At 35.1% G+C, this 16,047-nt stretch overlaps 1 protein-coding gene across 1 annotated transcript in view; it reads left to right on the top strand.

Moving 5' to 3' along the window:
* PARP8 (poly(ADP-ribose) polymerase family member 8) overlaps positions 1-16,047 on the top strand; it is a 188,981-nt gene that overhangs the window by 94,925 nt on the left and 78,009 nt on the right. The window contains 4 exon segments of the mRNA XM_032625106.1: positions 4,518-4,607; positions 5,176-5,246; positions 6,737-6,814; positions 8,324-8,418. Coding sequence (XP_032480997.1) covers positions 4,518-4,607; positions 5,176-5,246; positions 6,737-6,814; positions 8,324-8,418 — 334 coding nt within the window.

The following is a 16,047-nucleotide window of genomic DNA, read 5'->3' as shown; positions in this document are numbered from 1 at the left end:
ATTCTAAATACCAGTTTGTGTATAGACAGAACAAGTGCTATCATGACATTTTATACTTGAAGAAATGTGCTGAGGGAAGTTAAATATTCCCCAAGGATGTGTAGTTTGGTGGTAACCAAGTCTATAATTCAGTTCTGATTCCTATCACTTCTGTGGAAGAAGTAGTAGTAGTATTTTTATGGAGCTTTCTTCAAAGTGAATATTACTATGATAATATTTTCCCCATTATTAAATTTTAATCCATAGTTATTTGTACTAGTTCAGTTAATACGCTTGATTTCTCATATAGATAATATTATATAAAAATTATATGTTTGCTCTTCCTTTCCAGTATTCATACCTGTATTTTTTTTCTCCTCTTGTACTGGCTAGAATTTCCAGAATGACTTTTAATAATAGATATGAAAATTGGCAGCTTCGTTCCTTTTCTCAAAGTTAGTGAGCTTGCTTCTAGTCGCTTTCAGAGAGCAAGTGTCATTCCTTTTCTCATTTACTAAGCTTTTTTTTTTTAAGAATGAGTATTAAGTCTTTATCGAATTCTTGTTTGGCATCTAATGAGGTATCGTGTATGTCTTCTCCTTTGAATAGAAGGTGACAAGTTACATTAGCAGATATCTTAAGGCTGCTCTATAAGAACTACGTGTATTTTGTCATGTACTCTGTTATTAAATACTTCAAATTGATGATGGAATTAAACTGTTCTTTGGCATTTGATAGAACTTGCTAGCAAATCAATCTATCTGAGCCTGTATCTTTTTTCTTTTTTTTTTTTTTTTTTTTTTGGGTACGCGGGCCTCTCACTGTTGTGGCCTCTCCCGTTGCGGAGCACAGGCTCCAGACGCACAGGCTCAGTGGCCATGGCTCACGGGCCTAGCCGCTCCGCGGCATGTGGGCTCTTCCCGGACCGGGGCACGAACCCGTGTCCCCTGCATCGGCAGGCGGACGCTCAACCACTGTGCCACCAGGGAAGCCCTGAGCCTGGTATCTTTTTAGGGATGGTTCTAGAGCAGTCATATTTTTCTGCCATGATTGATGAATCTGTTCTTTGTTTCTATTTCTTAGTCATTTTTTAACATGTGTTCTTCTTGAAAGCCCACTATGTTGGAGGAATGTCCAGATTTTTCAGCAAAAAGTGTTTTTAATAGTATTCAGTCTGTAAGTCTAAAAATCTTCTGCATCTCTGTGGTTATTTCTCCTTTCTCATTTCTGTTATTTTATATTTATTCTTGTCTTTTTCTCCCCTTGATTTTTCTTCCAAAAAGTTTGCCTATTTTAAAAATTATTTCAAACAAATGCTCTCTTTTATGTTGCTTTTAATTTCTAAATGCAATAATCTTGATAGTACTTTTATTAATTCCTTCTGCTAATGTTCCTCAGGATTTTTTTCCTACTTTTTCTGGATAATACGGTTCAGTGCTTAGCTCATCATCTAAGTTTGAAAATACAGTATGGAATTTTTTTTGCCCTATGAATATGTATTAGCATAATCCTCCAAATTCAGGATTATGCCATCCTATTTATTCCTTAGCAGATTTGCCATTTTATAGTTTTAATCTATTAAGTTACCTGTGCCATCTATTGGAACTCATTTCATAGTTTGTTTTTGTGAAAATTAAAATTGAGAGGGTCTTCAGTTTTAGGTACATATAATAACGTATATAAATGAAATACTAAAGATATATTGGCTATTCAAATAAAATGAAGAAATAAAGCAGCCTTCTAGTTTACCTGTGGAGTTTCTACTGTAGACAATTTTCTGTTTTTTAAAGGTAAGTGTATTACAAGTCACAGATAATTGACTCTGTTGTGACCAGCAGAATTCTTTCTCATCAGTTACCACCTTTAGTTGGGAGGCTTACCTACTGGAGGGTATGAATTCTCTGATTTCTCTTACATGTTTTACAAGATACTGCAATTGTTGAGTGACAATATTCTGATATAAAAAAACATAGCAAAGCATTGATGTTTGGATTCAGACAGTTTTACCACTTACTATGCTATGTGTAATTACTTTAGTTACTTAAATAATTTGGGTGAATTAATTTTTCTGAGCCTTGGTTTCCTCATCTTTAAAATAGGGATAATAATTGGCTTGGTGGTTGACATGAATATCATATGTAGAGGAAATATGCAGATTGTAGTATAAAACCAGTATAGTTATTATTTATAATTATTTCTATTAAGTTACATAGTAATGAATAATGGAATACTGGCTTAAATTAGAAATAGAATAAAAGCAGTAATTTAAGAGATGCGTTTCCGTAGCTCTCTACTCACCTCTCCCTTGTCCACAGAAGTTCCAGTAATGCTTACATAGTCTGGTAGGGAAGGGAAGAGAAAATATTCATACTGTTAACAGCCTTTAACAAGAATCTACAGGTTCTCTACAAAACATACACGTTAAAGAACCTAATTGTCCCGGAAGCTTTCAGAAAAAAAATTGCCATCCTCAGACTCAAGTGGGAGACTTCCCGTGAAGGAATTTGAGTTTGAAAGCATTCTGTTCTGTCACTGACTCATTCTGTTACCTTAAATGCATTCTTTATCCTTTTTGTGTCCTACTTTCCTATGTCTAAACAAAGACAATGTATTATTACAGATATCAGAAGAGGTTGAGGAAGATTTAGAAATAATTAGTTAAACAACAACAAAAGAAAACATAGAATCAATTCAGACAGCTGGGACGCTCCTCAAAGATCATCAGCAAACCTCTTCATTTTATAACAAAGCAGACAGTGGCTTAGATTTAAAGGGATCAACAGCTAATTGGTAGCAGAGTCTAGATTTGAAGTGCTTTGTCTACTCTTAAATTTCTGTTCTTGACTTGAATACACCTCTGTGATCTGGCCTATTGTATCGTAATGGTTATTTAATGGATACTGTCATGCAAACTGAAAACATTTTGGTTTGGGTAAATTAAGCCAAAAGCAGAAATTAAAAGTGTTCTAATGCTTAAATACTAATCAAACTACAGACTGGTAGAAAATCTCTTAGAAAATGATATGTTGAATGCCTAATCCTGTCTTTCGGTGTTATGCAACAATTATTTACTAGGTTATATTGTCTTGAATCACACCTCACTGCCTTCCAGTGTCAACACTTTGTGTAAGCCATTTGGTCCTTTAACTTGAGTTATTCATTTCCCTGTTTTCTTAAACAGAAAGTTCTAATTTATTTGCCTCTTGATGCTTTAGTACAATCCTCCTCATTCCATGATATGGAGTCCACTGTCCAGATTTTTCTGGATCTTTCCTTCTAGTTGGTGGTCAGCATTGCTTCCATTGCTGTTTTTCTTCTCAAGTTTGCGTCAAGGAATCCATTGTACATAGGGAAAACCGAACTATGCACAGTGAATCAGTAAGGCTCTGAATGAGGGTTTAAGAGGTTTAAAAATGGACTGAACCCTCTGAATGAGGGCTGAGAAATTTTAAAACTCTGTTTTAACAGAGCAGCTGTTGATCCTCACCTGAAGGTATGAGTTTACTGACAGAAGAGACCCCAGATAAGCAGTCAAAGGCTCACCTAATATGATGAGACAGTAATTAAAAAGTTATATTAAATCTGTTTCTTAATCCGGGGTCTCACTTGATAAACACAAAAATCCTCACACCCTCCTAGATGCTACTTGAAAAGGAAATAAGGCAAAATTTGTAATTAGAACAAATCAAAATAATGGGGCAAACCTGTTTTGTTTCAAGTCTAATCCACCTGCATCTCCTCTCAGATTCCTGAATAACTTAAATCCTTTGACTTTGAGAGTCTTTTGTGGCTGCGTTGTGAATACATATCACTGTCACTACTCAAGGTCTAAAAACAGTACAGATGTTTCTTTGGAAATAAAGTAATGACTTAGCTATCTATCAGTTAAAAATCATGTTCTCATTGTACTGACACAATATTATGAAGACTGGGCTCAAGATCTTTTATCATGTGTTCGGTAAGTCATCTGAACACTCATTTCTCCTAGCAGAAATTGATACAGGCTTCTGTTGTTGGTTAGGTCTATTTTAGACTTTTATTTTTTATATATATATTTACATTTTTTATACATCATTGGTGAGTGTATTATAGGACGATTATTTAAAAATTGGTTAAATATTTGTTGAATAGCTGTGTCACAGATGCCCTGTAACCATCAATGAGCAAAAAAAATAACAGTCGTGTGTCATATTACCATATACTTGATACCGATATTGGGAAGGATGCTCTTCAATGAGTTGGGGCAACCAGTTGCGTCCAAATGATCCATTACTGCATGGGATGTTAGAGATGTGTTTGGATAGTCTCTATCCAAAGTCCATATTTGTCTAGGAGATGCAAACATCTTTAAAGAAGCTATTTACAATTAATTCGCACATAAACCTGCAATTTACTTCATTTTTTTTCTGAGATTAATCAGAACAGTAATGTGTGCCTCATGAGTGTTGGACGCGATGTGGCTATACCTTAATGTTTTTTAATAAAGGTTGTACTTTTTCAAGTTACTATGCCTTTAGTTGTCTATATTTCTTTTGCAGATAATACATATGTGTCAAGTTCAGAAAATGATGAAGATGTATTAGTTACTACAGAGCCAATTCCAGTAATTTTTCATCGAATAGCAACAGGTAATAGGAATACACAATTTTCTTAAATTCCAGGTTAATATTTTCTTGATTATAGGTAGCTTTGTTTTTTGGTTTCTTTTAACCCATATAGTATTTATCTTTGGCATCTATAAATCTGGTTTTCCATACAGATTTTCTATTTAAAGTCATTAATTTGTTTTTCAACAGTTTTTAAAATGCATAAATTAGTACTTTTAAAAAGTCCCATTTAAATGCCTTATGCAGAGATTTGCTTTTGTGAAAATATTTTCATTCATAATGATACTGCCAGACAAACTGAATATTTAAAAAACATACTGAAGGCAATGTAGATCCCATGAAATATATAGTGAGAACTGAAGGAATTTGTACTGTGGCCGCTTCAGTTTGAGCACATTTTTATGGGCGATGAAAAATCAGAATAGTTTGTATGTAATATAATTCTCCAACATAATATAATTTCAAAATATCCCTTAATTTCTCTTGCAAAGGAAAGAATCATCTATGGGGTGTTTTTATACTGAAACTTATAAATATTTGGTAAATAGTATACTGAAAACTAAAATGATTCTTTAATTATAACTTTCAGAATTAAGAAAGACAAATGACATTAACTGTTGCTTATCCATAAAATCCAAATTACAGAAGGAAAATGGGGAGGTATGTAAATTACATTTTATGTTTTATTATATTTCTTCAAACAGTATAGATGTATTTGAGATTTACTGTGTATTTGTAGTTAATATCATCATTATTTAGGTTAAAATTGCGTATAGTGAATGAAGTACACGCTCCTGGCTTAGGGACTTATGTATGGGAAAGATGGTGGCCTAAAATTAGCTACCTTTCAAGTAATAGAAAGAACATCTGGTTTAAATCTAAATAAAGTGCATACAAAACCTAACTTGTTCTCTGTGTTTTCATCAAATAATGTAGTTGATTGAAGAGCACTTATGTAACATATTTAGAATAACCGTATGTTATTCTAAACTGTATGTTTAGATTAACTGTATGTGGTATACATAGTTTCGATCAGACCCTGAAAATTTCATCTGTAAAAGATGATCTTTCTAGCTAAAGGAGCACAGAGCTTGGGTATAGTCTTATTATTTTTGGCCAGTGTTAAAACAACAACAAACTTATCCCCTTTCCTCACCTTCAAGAAATTTACTTCAATCTGTAAGTAAATACGGGGACATTAAACAAACAAAATGAATGTGGTGGCACCCGACAATTCTTTGGTTTTAAAACTATGCACTGAATGCAACCCTGCCTTCCCCTCAGTGTTGTACCATTCGTCGTGCTCTTCAGTAGCCAAACTGAGAATCACTGATTTAGCATTATTGCTGCTAAAACCAAAAACTGTTTGTATTTTATAAAACCCAAATTCCCTTTTCTAGGTTTTTTGTTTGCCTTAGTAATTTGAAATTTGATCTAGAAATTTAAGGATAATTACAAAACATTGAATTAATAGATTCCTGTGTCTAAAAGCAGCTACCTTTCTCTTAATTATTTTAAAAGGGTCAGGGATAGGAATAGTTACTTTAGATGAATTTTCGTTGTTTGTACTTTAGACACATAACAGATACGGTTCAGTTAATTAGAAACTCAAACTTCAAGTTCAAGCATATTTAATTAAATACCCTTTTGAAATCTGAAATCTAAAATTATTTCTACAAAGTTCTCTTCATAATGTGATTTGTATTTATTTTCATAATTTGAGTTTTATATTATTAGATTCAAAGTGCCTTTTCTTTCATACCATTATGTGGTGTTGGCAGTGGAAGTGAGAACAGTCTGGGATAAATAACGCTGAGGAATTTTTTAATAAGAAATTGAATCAGTGTGAGCTGCTCAGATGTTTTATCAGAACAAACCCAAAATTGTAATTGATTAATGTAGCTTTTTATATACATCAAATATTAAATTGTACAACTCAAGACCAGTGAAACGTACATAGAGCTTAATGCACCCACAAAATTGTCTCTTACTACCTTTTTGGTTTTGGTTTGTACTGCACCAACAATTCTTTCATTTAAAATCCATGTGGTATGCATAAGACCTGCCTATTATGGCCACTTGTTACTTTAGTTTCAGAAGGAGGAAAACTAGTTTGACCATTAAAATTGCCTTCTTACTATTATTATAAGGAGTCAAGACAAAATAGTACGGTGGAAGAAGATTCTGAAGGAGATAATGATTCTGAAGAATTTTATTATGGAGGACAGGTAAGCACACCAGCTCCTCCAAATAGCCACTCTCAAAGGTAGCAGTAGCCATACACGGTCTAGTGGAAATCTGTGCTTGTCATCTAAAACACCTGTGTGGTGTTCAGGGTTCTGTAACTAACAAGGAAATTTCTATAATTTGTCTGTCGCTCATTTTCTATATATTTTCAGAAATTAAGGTTACTTTTGCAATTATTTGACTGTAATCATTTATTTACATTGAGGTTGTCTTAACTTCATTACAGATGTTTTGCAGACAGCATCTTATTATGCTTTTAACTTTTACATTTATTAAGCATATTGTGCTCAGTCAATAGTTTGAAATGGTGACACTAATAAAAGCATGAATTGTTAGTTTTAAATAGAAGGTGATTAACCTTTATAAAAACTGATGGGCCCTAATTATCGAGCATCCTCATTATTTGTATTCATTATCTTCCTTTTCCTTCTATACTAAAGTGTTTGTTGAAAAATTGTTATGAAGAAACATCATAATTTATATATATGAAAATAGCATAGCTACATATGCATATATGTGGAAGAATTCATTATATTTTTCCAGAATAATGTTAAAATTTTAAACTGAGCATTTGATTTTAGGATATGGCTATATAAGTTGTCTTGTTCTGTTTCTGTAAACTTCTTGATCCAATATGCTTTGTAACTTGGATAGTTTAAGGGAAAGGTAATATGTTAAAGAGATGCTTTAAAGCCAGTTATTATTATGTAAAGAATGCAAGTCAATTTATTCATTCAGGATCAGAAATTAGTAATCTGTCAATCAAGTGTATGCAAGGCAGTAGAGGTATGGACGGACATAAATAAAACTAGGTTTCCTGTCTCCAGAATGCCTTACTAGGAACGGGGTACTTTTCCTAATGATTCTTTAACCAATATAACGCTCTAACATTCTGCAAAATAATTCTTCCAGTTTCGATTTTTGTTTACACTGCTAATTCTTACAGGGGGAAGTAAATGTTTTCTTCAGTCTAGAAGTTTTTCAGATTATCTGCCACTTCACTCCTTTTAACATTGGCATTGTCTTCGTATCAAAGTAGTCGAATATTACTTTTTAAGCATAATAAATTCTACTAGATGTACGTGAACCTAAGAACTTTAGTGAATATATTGCTGAACTGTCTATACTTTTTCTTTTTTTTTTTTTTGCGGTACGCGGGCCTCTCACCGCTGCGGCCCCTCCCGCTGCGGAGTAACAGGCTCCGGACGCACAGGCTCAGCGAGCGGCCATGGCCCACGGGCGCAGCCGCTCCGCGGCTTGCGGGATCCTCCCGGACCGGGGCACGAGCCCGCGTCACCCGCATCGGCAGGCGGACTCCCAACCACTGCGCCCCCAGGGAAGCCCTGAACTGTCTATACTTTTTTCATGAAGGCGACAGAGAAAATGCCCATGGCAGAACTACAGGGTCACCTGTCCAAGAGATTGTTTGTATTTTGATTTTTTTGATTCTCTTTACCCTAAGTCATTTCTAAATTATCCCTTTTCATCAGGTGAACTATGACGGGGAGCTGCACAAGCACCCCCAACTCGAAGCTGATTTGTCGGCAGTGAGAGAGATATATGGGCCACATGCAGTTTCTCTCAGGTAAATAAATAGCTTCGGTGAATACAACTTAAAATTATTTGGAAAGTCACTGGAATTTTCTGTTGGAGTTAAGTGGAAATTTCCTTGGGCTTAATTATATTTGAAAGTATATGAGAGTCTATTATGTTTCTACTTACACAAAATGGCATATTTATGGCTATGATTTTTTTTGTGTGTACACATGGTTTAAGATTGCATTGATTTCATTAAAGAAATTAGTTATTTTTGGAGAGTTAGTCTGATAAAATATCAGTCTTGAGTGGCATCATAATCAATTCCCGTAACAGATTTGGCTAGCTGAGCCCATGTTGTTATCATAAATTAAGGACATATTTGTGTGAACAATAAAAGTAAATAATGCATAACTGCTGGTATCCAAATCACATTGTGACATGTAATCTGGCCCCTAAAAAAAGAAAGGAAAAAAAGACATAAGTTTGTGCAATGTGTGTTTGAAGGATAATTTTTTTTTTGTTGCAGTTACTTAATATATTATTTGGTGATAAATTTCCAGGCCACTTTCTATTACTTTAATCATTCAGAAGACCCCCACCATCCCTATTTAGACTTTCTTTTCTCTCCTTAATTTAAGAAAAACCCTTTTCTGCCATCATACTTGTTTCCTTCCATGAGTCAGTTCTGATGTTTCAGATTTTTGTTATCTTCCTAAAGGGTGGTCTCCAAGTCTCCAGACTCCTCTCACAGCCTGACCTCAGTTCCAGCCTCATCCACCCAAACCAGGATTGTTTCTGTTCTCGAAACGTGCTATATTTCCCCTTGACTTTGTCTATTTGCCCAAGCAGTGCTTCCCTCTCAAACCCGGTTGTTCTCTTTATTCAAGCCCCAGTCTAAAGGTCAGCTTTCCTTTGAGCCTTCCTTGAATCTCTGATGCAGATTGGTTATTCTGCCGTCTGCACTCCCATCACATTTGGCTCTTAATCTCATTTGTTAGTCTCTTCATGTCTTGTTGTTATGGGTTTACTTCTCCCCCTCTAGACTCTGAATTCTGTGAGTGCTGGGGCAGCACACTTTTTTGTTACTTGCCTTTATTTTGTGTTGGTTTGGTTTTCAGTCCTCCTTGTACTCCCGTACTTAGCCTAGCACAGGGCACATGTGAAATATAAGCTGGGGGCTTCTTGACTGTTTTCAGTGGAACGTCTGTGAAAAATGTTCATATTATCTGGTTATATTCTTTTCAGTGAACATACGCAGATTTTGAGAGAGCAAACGAATACTTAAGGGAGTATAACACAGCTGTAATTTATAATTGCTAACCGTTTCATTTTACCTGCAGAAACTCACAACCACCTGTGGCCTAAATAAGCTGGGATCGTACACCCGGACCCTCTCCCTCCTGCTCATAGAGGGATATTAGGCTACAACTGAGTGAGGGTGATTGGGATTATACTTGGAAAAGCAAATCTGCAATTTCCAAAGTTTTGGCAAATTAGCTGTGATCATTTCACAATTGATCTATGCTCTGGCTCCAGGATAAGGAATATGGAGATTCCATAAGTATTATAGAATGAATAAATGAAGAAGGCAACAGGGACTATCAATAAATTGTCCAGGGATTCCCTGGTGGTCCAGTGGTTAAGACTCTGTGCTCTCACTGCCGAGAACCTGGGTTCGATCCCTGGTAGGGGAACTAAGATCCCACAAGCTGTGTGGCTCGGCCTAAATAAATAAATAAGTAGTCCAAAACAATGACTAATCTTTTTAACTTTAGTCAAACTTTGGTTGAAAGCTTAAAACTTTAATCGCAGTAGTTTAACCTTCTCCCCCATGAAAGAAAAACGTCTGTATGTGATTAATTCAATACAACATAGAATTTAGCTGCTTTTCATTTGAAATATGTATTTTTGTTTAGAGAATCACTTTACCACACATTGATTGCTTTTATAAAGCTTTTTTACATATATTTCCATGCTATCTAGGCCTCAATCATATCATATATATATGTATATATATATGAATATTTTTGTTTCTTCAGCAAGCATTTGATAATTTCTTATATTACCATCATGTGGTAAATACTTATAATTTCTATTAGTATCTTCCATTATTAATAAAATATTGATAATTTATGGACTGTTGAAATTAGATAAATATCTGGAATTTCATTCAAGTGAAGTATCTAAAGTCATAAATGGTTTTGATTATTTTCCCCTTGCCTCTTTCACTTACAAGTTTTGGTCCAATTTAACTCTCAATGAATGCAAGCCATGTTCTTGCCTGCTCTAGATTTTCTCTAACTACAGAGGATGTTTCCAGAATAAATAACCTCCCAGAGGCCTCATGATATAAAGGGAAATCACAGCAGGACTAGTGTGATTTACTTAAAATAAATAAGAATGAATTTACTGTCTGGTCTCAAATACTGTGGCTTGGACATATGGGAGAAAGGAGTAGGTAGGCCTAAGATCTTGGAGTCACCTTCTTTGCAAAGTTTTAAGTCTATTGAAAACAGACTGTTCTAATTAGCTGTTCTTTTACTTAATTGAGTTTCATAAGAACTTAATGGAGTTTGAAGAGCAAAAGTACCTCAATATGCATAATATGCTATTTGCTGTCATTTTTTTTAATGTGACATCTAATGAGAAAGGCAGCTAACCACATCTGAGTTCACTTTAAGAGAAGAAAATAAGAGATTGCCTCAATTGAGGCAAAACTCTCTTTTAGTAGGTTAGGGAGGTTATAGAAAAAGTGACCGATGATAAATTTATTACTTAAGTAGCTAATTTTAGCTCTACCTGGCCAAATCATTCAAAAGCAGCATTCTGGCTGGGTTGAACCATACTTGGAAACATTGATGACAATTCTGATTCACAGGCTCTTGTGCAGGAAGTGAGTTAGGTCTCTGGGGGAGCATGGTTAACCCCCTGATCAGTCTGCATGTGTCTCATCTTGAATCATGCAACAAAATGACGTTATTTTATGTTTTTATTATAAATTTACTCCTATAGTCATGTATTCATTTAAAAAATGATCAGTGCTATTGAAAACAATTTGAGACTAATATTTTTAGAAAGCAGGGAATTACAAATCACAAAATTCTCATTTGGTTGGGAATGAAATGATTCTGATAATTTGCTGATGATGTTTCAAACTTTTACCCCAAATAAAATATCCTTTGCTTTATGATCATCCATCGTCCATTTAAAGAACTGAAGGCAGCTGAGTAATATTCCAATCTTTGTATTGTGGCTAATCTTAAAGTAGGTCGGAAGATTGCAAGATTTTGACTATTCACTTTGATCACTTTTTGTGGTTGGATGATTGTAATTTTGGAGTTGATGTTTTGGAGGACAGGGCATGCAGAGGATTTTTTTAAGGTTTGAGGAAGCTATACCACTGAGAGAGAGAGAGAGAGAGAGAAGAAGGAAAGAAAAAGCCACATAAATCAGGGTGGACCACTTTAATTTCTCTGGATTTCCATTAGTAGTGGGCCAGTAGGACTACTTAACAGATCTCTGGTTCTCCTCTTCTGGCAGATGGCAGGATTGTATTTCCCTATCTCTTTTTTTTTTTTTTAATTAATTAATTTATTTTTTCGCTGCGTTGGGTCTTCATTGATGTGCGTGGGCTTTTGCGGTGAGCAGGGACTACTCTTCATTGCGGTGCGCGGGCTTCTCCTTGCGGTGGCTTCTTTTGTTGCGGAGCACGGGCTCTAGGTGCGCGGACTTTGGTAGTTGTGGCACGCAGGCTCAGTAGTTGTGGCGCACGGGCTCTAGAGCGCAAGCTCAGCAGCTGTGGCTTTGCACGGGCTTAGTTGCTACGTAGCATGTGGGGTCTTCCTGGACCAGGGCTCAAACCTGTGTCCCCTGCATTGGCAGGAGGATTCTTAACCACTGCACCACCACCAGGGAAGTCCCGTCCCTACCTCTTATAATATCAGCAGTGGACACACAACTAGTGTTGGCCAGTGAAATGTGAGCCAAAGTGCTAGTGTGTGAGTTCCCACATCTTCAGTACTCCACCACTCTGGACCCCTTGGCGACTACAATGAATAGCATTCTTTCTAGTCCTCTGATTCCATAGTAAGCAGGTAGTGTGAGTGAGATATAAATCCTTTTTTTGTGCGTTAAACCAGTGAGATTTTGAGGATGTTTGTTACTACAGCATAACTTAACCTACACCGAAGTATGTCATTCATCAAAAGATCTTGGGTTGGATGTTTGTAATGTCCTTTGCAGCATTACTGATTCTCCCGCTTCTGCCTCTGGAGCCCATGGAAAAGCAGTCTGAACTGAAAACCAGGGGAAAGTGATGGCAGGAGGCACACAGAAGAAAGAGACAAACAGGAGACTATTTTTCAAAAACACTGGCATAAAACCTAGATGCAAGCTTCAGAATGTGAGATCCCAGACAGTCACCTCTTCTTCCAATGCCTGTGCTTTCCTCAAGCAAAACCAAGGACTTTTGAACGGAGGGCAGAGTTGTAGCAAGTGTTTACACTGTACCTCTTATACACTGTTTATTTTATATGGGTTTCCTTTCTTATCTGGATCTAATTTTTAAATTCTTCTTAGCCCTGTTGTCCTTTAGAGAAATTTATAGCTACCATGAATACAGTCTTGCAAATGCTTTAATCTGCCAAGACTTCTTCCCAACTACTGAGTTTGCATATTTCTTGGCCCATTCACAAACATCTCTCCCACACTGAGCATGAAACACACACTGAGTAGGCATGCAGAGATAGACACACAAGCTGTTGAGTTTCAGATGTCATAGGAAGGTGTATGTTTCTTCACAAAATATATTTCTTCTCCAAATATAACTGACTAATTGTTGAAAGCAGAAATAACTAAATAGCAATAGAGGTTTATTTCCCAAGAACTTGTGATAGAGTTTCATGTATGTGTGTGTACGCATATAATTTCCTTGACAGTTGATAAGGGAAGGCTATCTGTCTAAAATATATTTTTATAACCAGCACAGTCCTGCTAATTTTGATCAGATAGTATTATAAAACATCACAACAGTATAATAAATAAGCTGTGGTTTTATAGAGAAAGGAGGACCAACATAGATGGTCTAACATTTAATATATTGTAAGTATGTATGTGGTATCATTAATGAGGATGTTGTCTTGATTAGTTCCACTAAAAAACAGGAGAATGAATTGCTAAGAATTCTAACACATAGTGCCCTCAACAATGCATGTTCATAGAAAAATATATTTCATGCATATGTTCTTAAATGAACTAGGTCACATGCAAGTAGTCCAAATCAGATGGCTGGATTTCAAGATATGTCAATTCAAAGACTAATAACTCAGATGCTGAAAAGAAATTTCTGGAGCAGTTCTTCTCAAGCCCTCAGTCCCAGAGTAAAACAACTGCATCAGATCATTTCTGTGTAGTCTCCCTTCTCTTAAAAAAGTATTCAAGTTCAATTTGATGTGAACTTTTCATAGTGAATAAATATAGGCAGTGCACGGAATTGTTTTGAATTATTATAAACCCGATACAGCATTCAGTACACAATCAGATGTCAAGATTCACAGTTCAAGTTGCATTCGTATTTCAAGCATTCGCCTTGATTCTGCGTTTGCTATTCATGAGATCTAGGGCTACTGAAAGATACTCAGATACAGAAGCAATCCTGATGGCTGGGCCGCTGCATCTGGACAGGCTGTAATCACGCTTTGTAATCTCGCAGTGGGAAACGTGAAATTACTGGCAATATATAAAAAGGGCATCACAAGGGAAATTGGTTTGCATATACACAGTGTTTTTGTGAGTTCTTTGAAGTGTGGCATAAAAACAAAAGTGTAACTATTTACAGATCTACACCTGCAGAATCCGGCTAATTGCAAACCTTTAATGCCTCTGCCTCCTTAAAATTCTGTATTTATGCTCTGCTGTGGTGAAGAAGAACACTTGTAACCCTTTAGTTACTTTTTTTTGGAAAGAAATTGATAGTATTGGTAACTGGGAAAATACTAACTTTTAACCAGAAAAATGCTGAAGAAATCATGTAAGGAATACTTCAGAATTCACATATTAAAGGTTTTATAAGGAACGTATATCACATTCTGATCATAACGTTATGATAAATTCCGTTGAAGTGATCTGGAAATCTATTTTTGAAGAAAACAGCTGTGGGTAAGGTTTGTGCTGACTTTTGTTATCTCTTGATTCCTTTTGCTCTGCCTCTAAACATACCCAAGTCTTGCCATCATAAATAAATCCAAAATTATTCTCGCCTCTGAAATTGGCAAAGATGGGAGAAAGAAATGCCTGGCGATGATGATCATGTGGAAAATGGTCACTGGGGGATCCTCACTGGTGCGATTATAAGTTGTTTTAACCTTTTAAAATAGTAACTAAACAGTATATATTAAGACTCCCAAATATAGTTATACTATTTATTTTACTCAGTAATTCTAGAAATTATTCTCTGGGAAGACAGCTGCACATTGATTTTTATCCAGAGAGCTATTTATCAATATTTATAGTGTAAAAAAGTTGAAAGCAACCTAATGTTGTATTACATAACTTTATTCATATAAATACAGACATTTAAATTTATGGTTTTGAAGAATATTCCACAATATAAAAAATACTCATTATAGAAAAAGTGAAAGAGCAGGACAAAAATCTTTACATACCTTATTATCCTTAATAATAATCATGTGTATTACATGGTATATTAATATATGAAAGAGACTGGAGTGAGATATAAGCAAAAAGAATTGTCTCTGAGTGACCGTGTTACAAGTTATCTATTGTCTGTTTTTCTCTTTCTCACATTTTATATAATGAGTCTATATTACCATTGTAATCAGAAAAAGTAGATATTTTTAGAAAATACATAACATTTTTTAATAAAATAAATTGTATCCACAACCTATAGTTAATATATAAGTACTCTATACTTTTTTGGTTTTCCTACTTCTATTTTATCTAAATAAAGTGTTTTAGTTTCCATAGTGTTTTGGTAATCCGCTTGCTCAGTGAACAGTATATTTGGAACATTTCCCTCAGGATACTAAATGTTTTTATATCAATATTTTTAATAATGGGTAATTTTAAAAGATTATATTAGCATGCCATCATTTATATCCTTATTATTCAATATTCTTTTTTTTTCCTAATTTCTACTCTTACATACATCCTTCTAGGTAAAAGTTTGCACGCATTTGTTATAATTTTCTTGGGAATGGTTGTTGTCAAGGCCTCTTTGTCTCACCAAAATGTCTTTTGCACATCATTAGTGATCTATTCCTCATCATTGTATTTAATGGCTCTCTTTTAACATGCCTGGCTGTAGGTTATTTGACTTCTTAAGAGAAATATGCAACAGAGACTCTATGTGGCCTGAAAAACCTAAAATATTTACTCTTTTGACCTTTATAGGAAAAGTTTTCTGAACCCTGAAGTAGAGGCATAAAAGAAATGGTTCTTGTGCTTGGTCCTTCTTCTTGTCTTAGTTTCTGTATAATTTCATAACGAAGTTGGCATACTTTTGTATCTAAATTTGCATATATGTCTATATTTGTAAAGGGTTATAAAGGTTTTTATCCTTTATGAATAATAGCACAGATGTTTTGACGCAGGCAATTAAAGAATTCCTATTCTTTTCTTCTTTATGTAACCTTTAAAAATATGACCATGAAAAAAC

Source organism: Phocoena sinus, chromosome 3, assembly GCF_008692025.1.
Source record: "Phocoena sinus isolate mPhoSin1 chromosome 3, mPhoSin1.pri, whole genome shotgun sequence".
NCBI lineage: Eukaryota > Metazoa > Chordata > Mammalia > Artiodactyla > Phocoenidae > Phocoena > Phocoena sinus.
The sequence above is the reverse complement of the archived record's forward strand: the minus strand, read 5'-3'. Positions and strand labels throughout refer to the sequence as shown.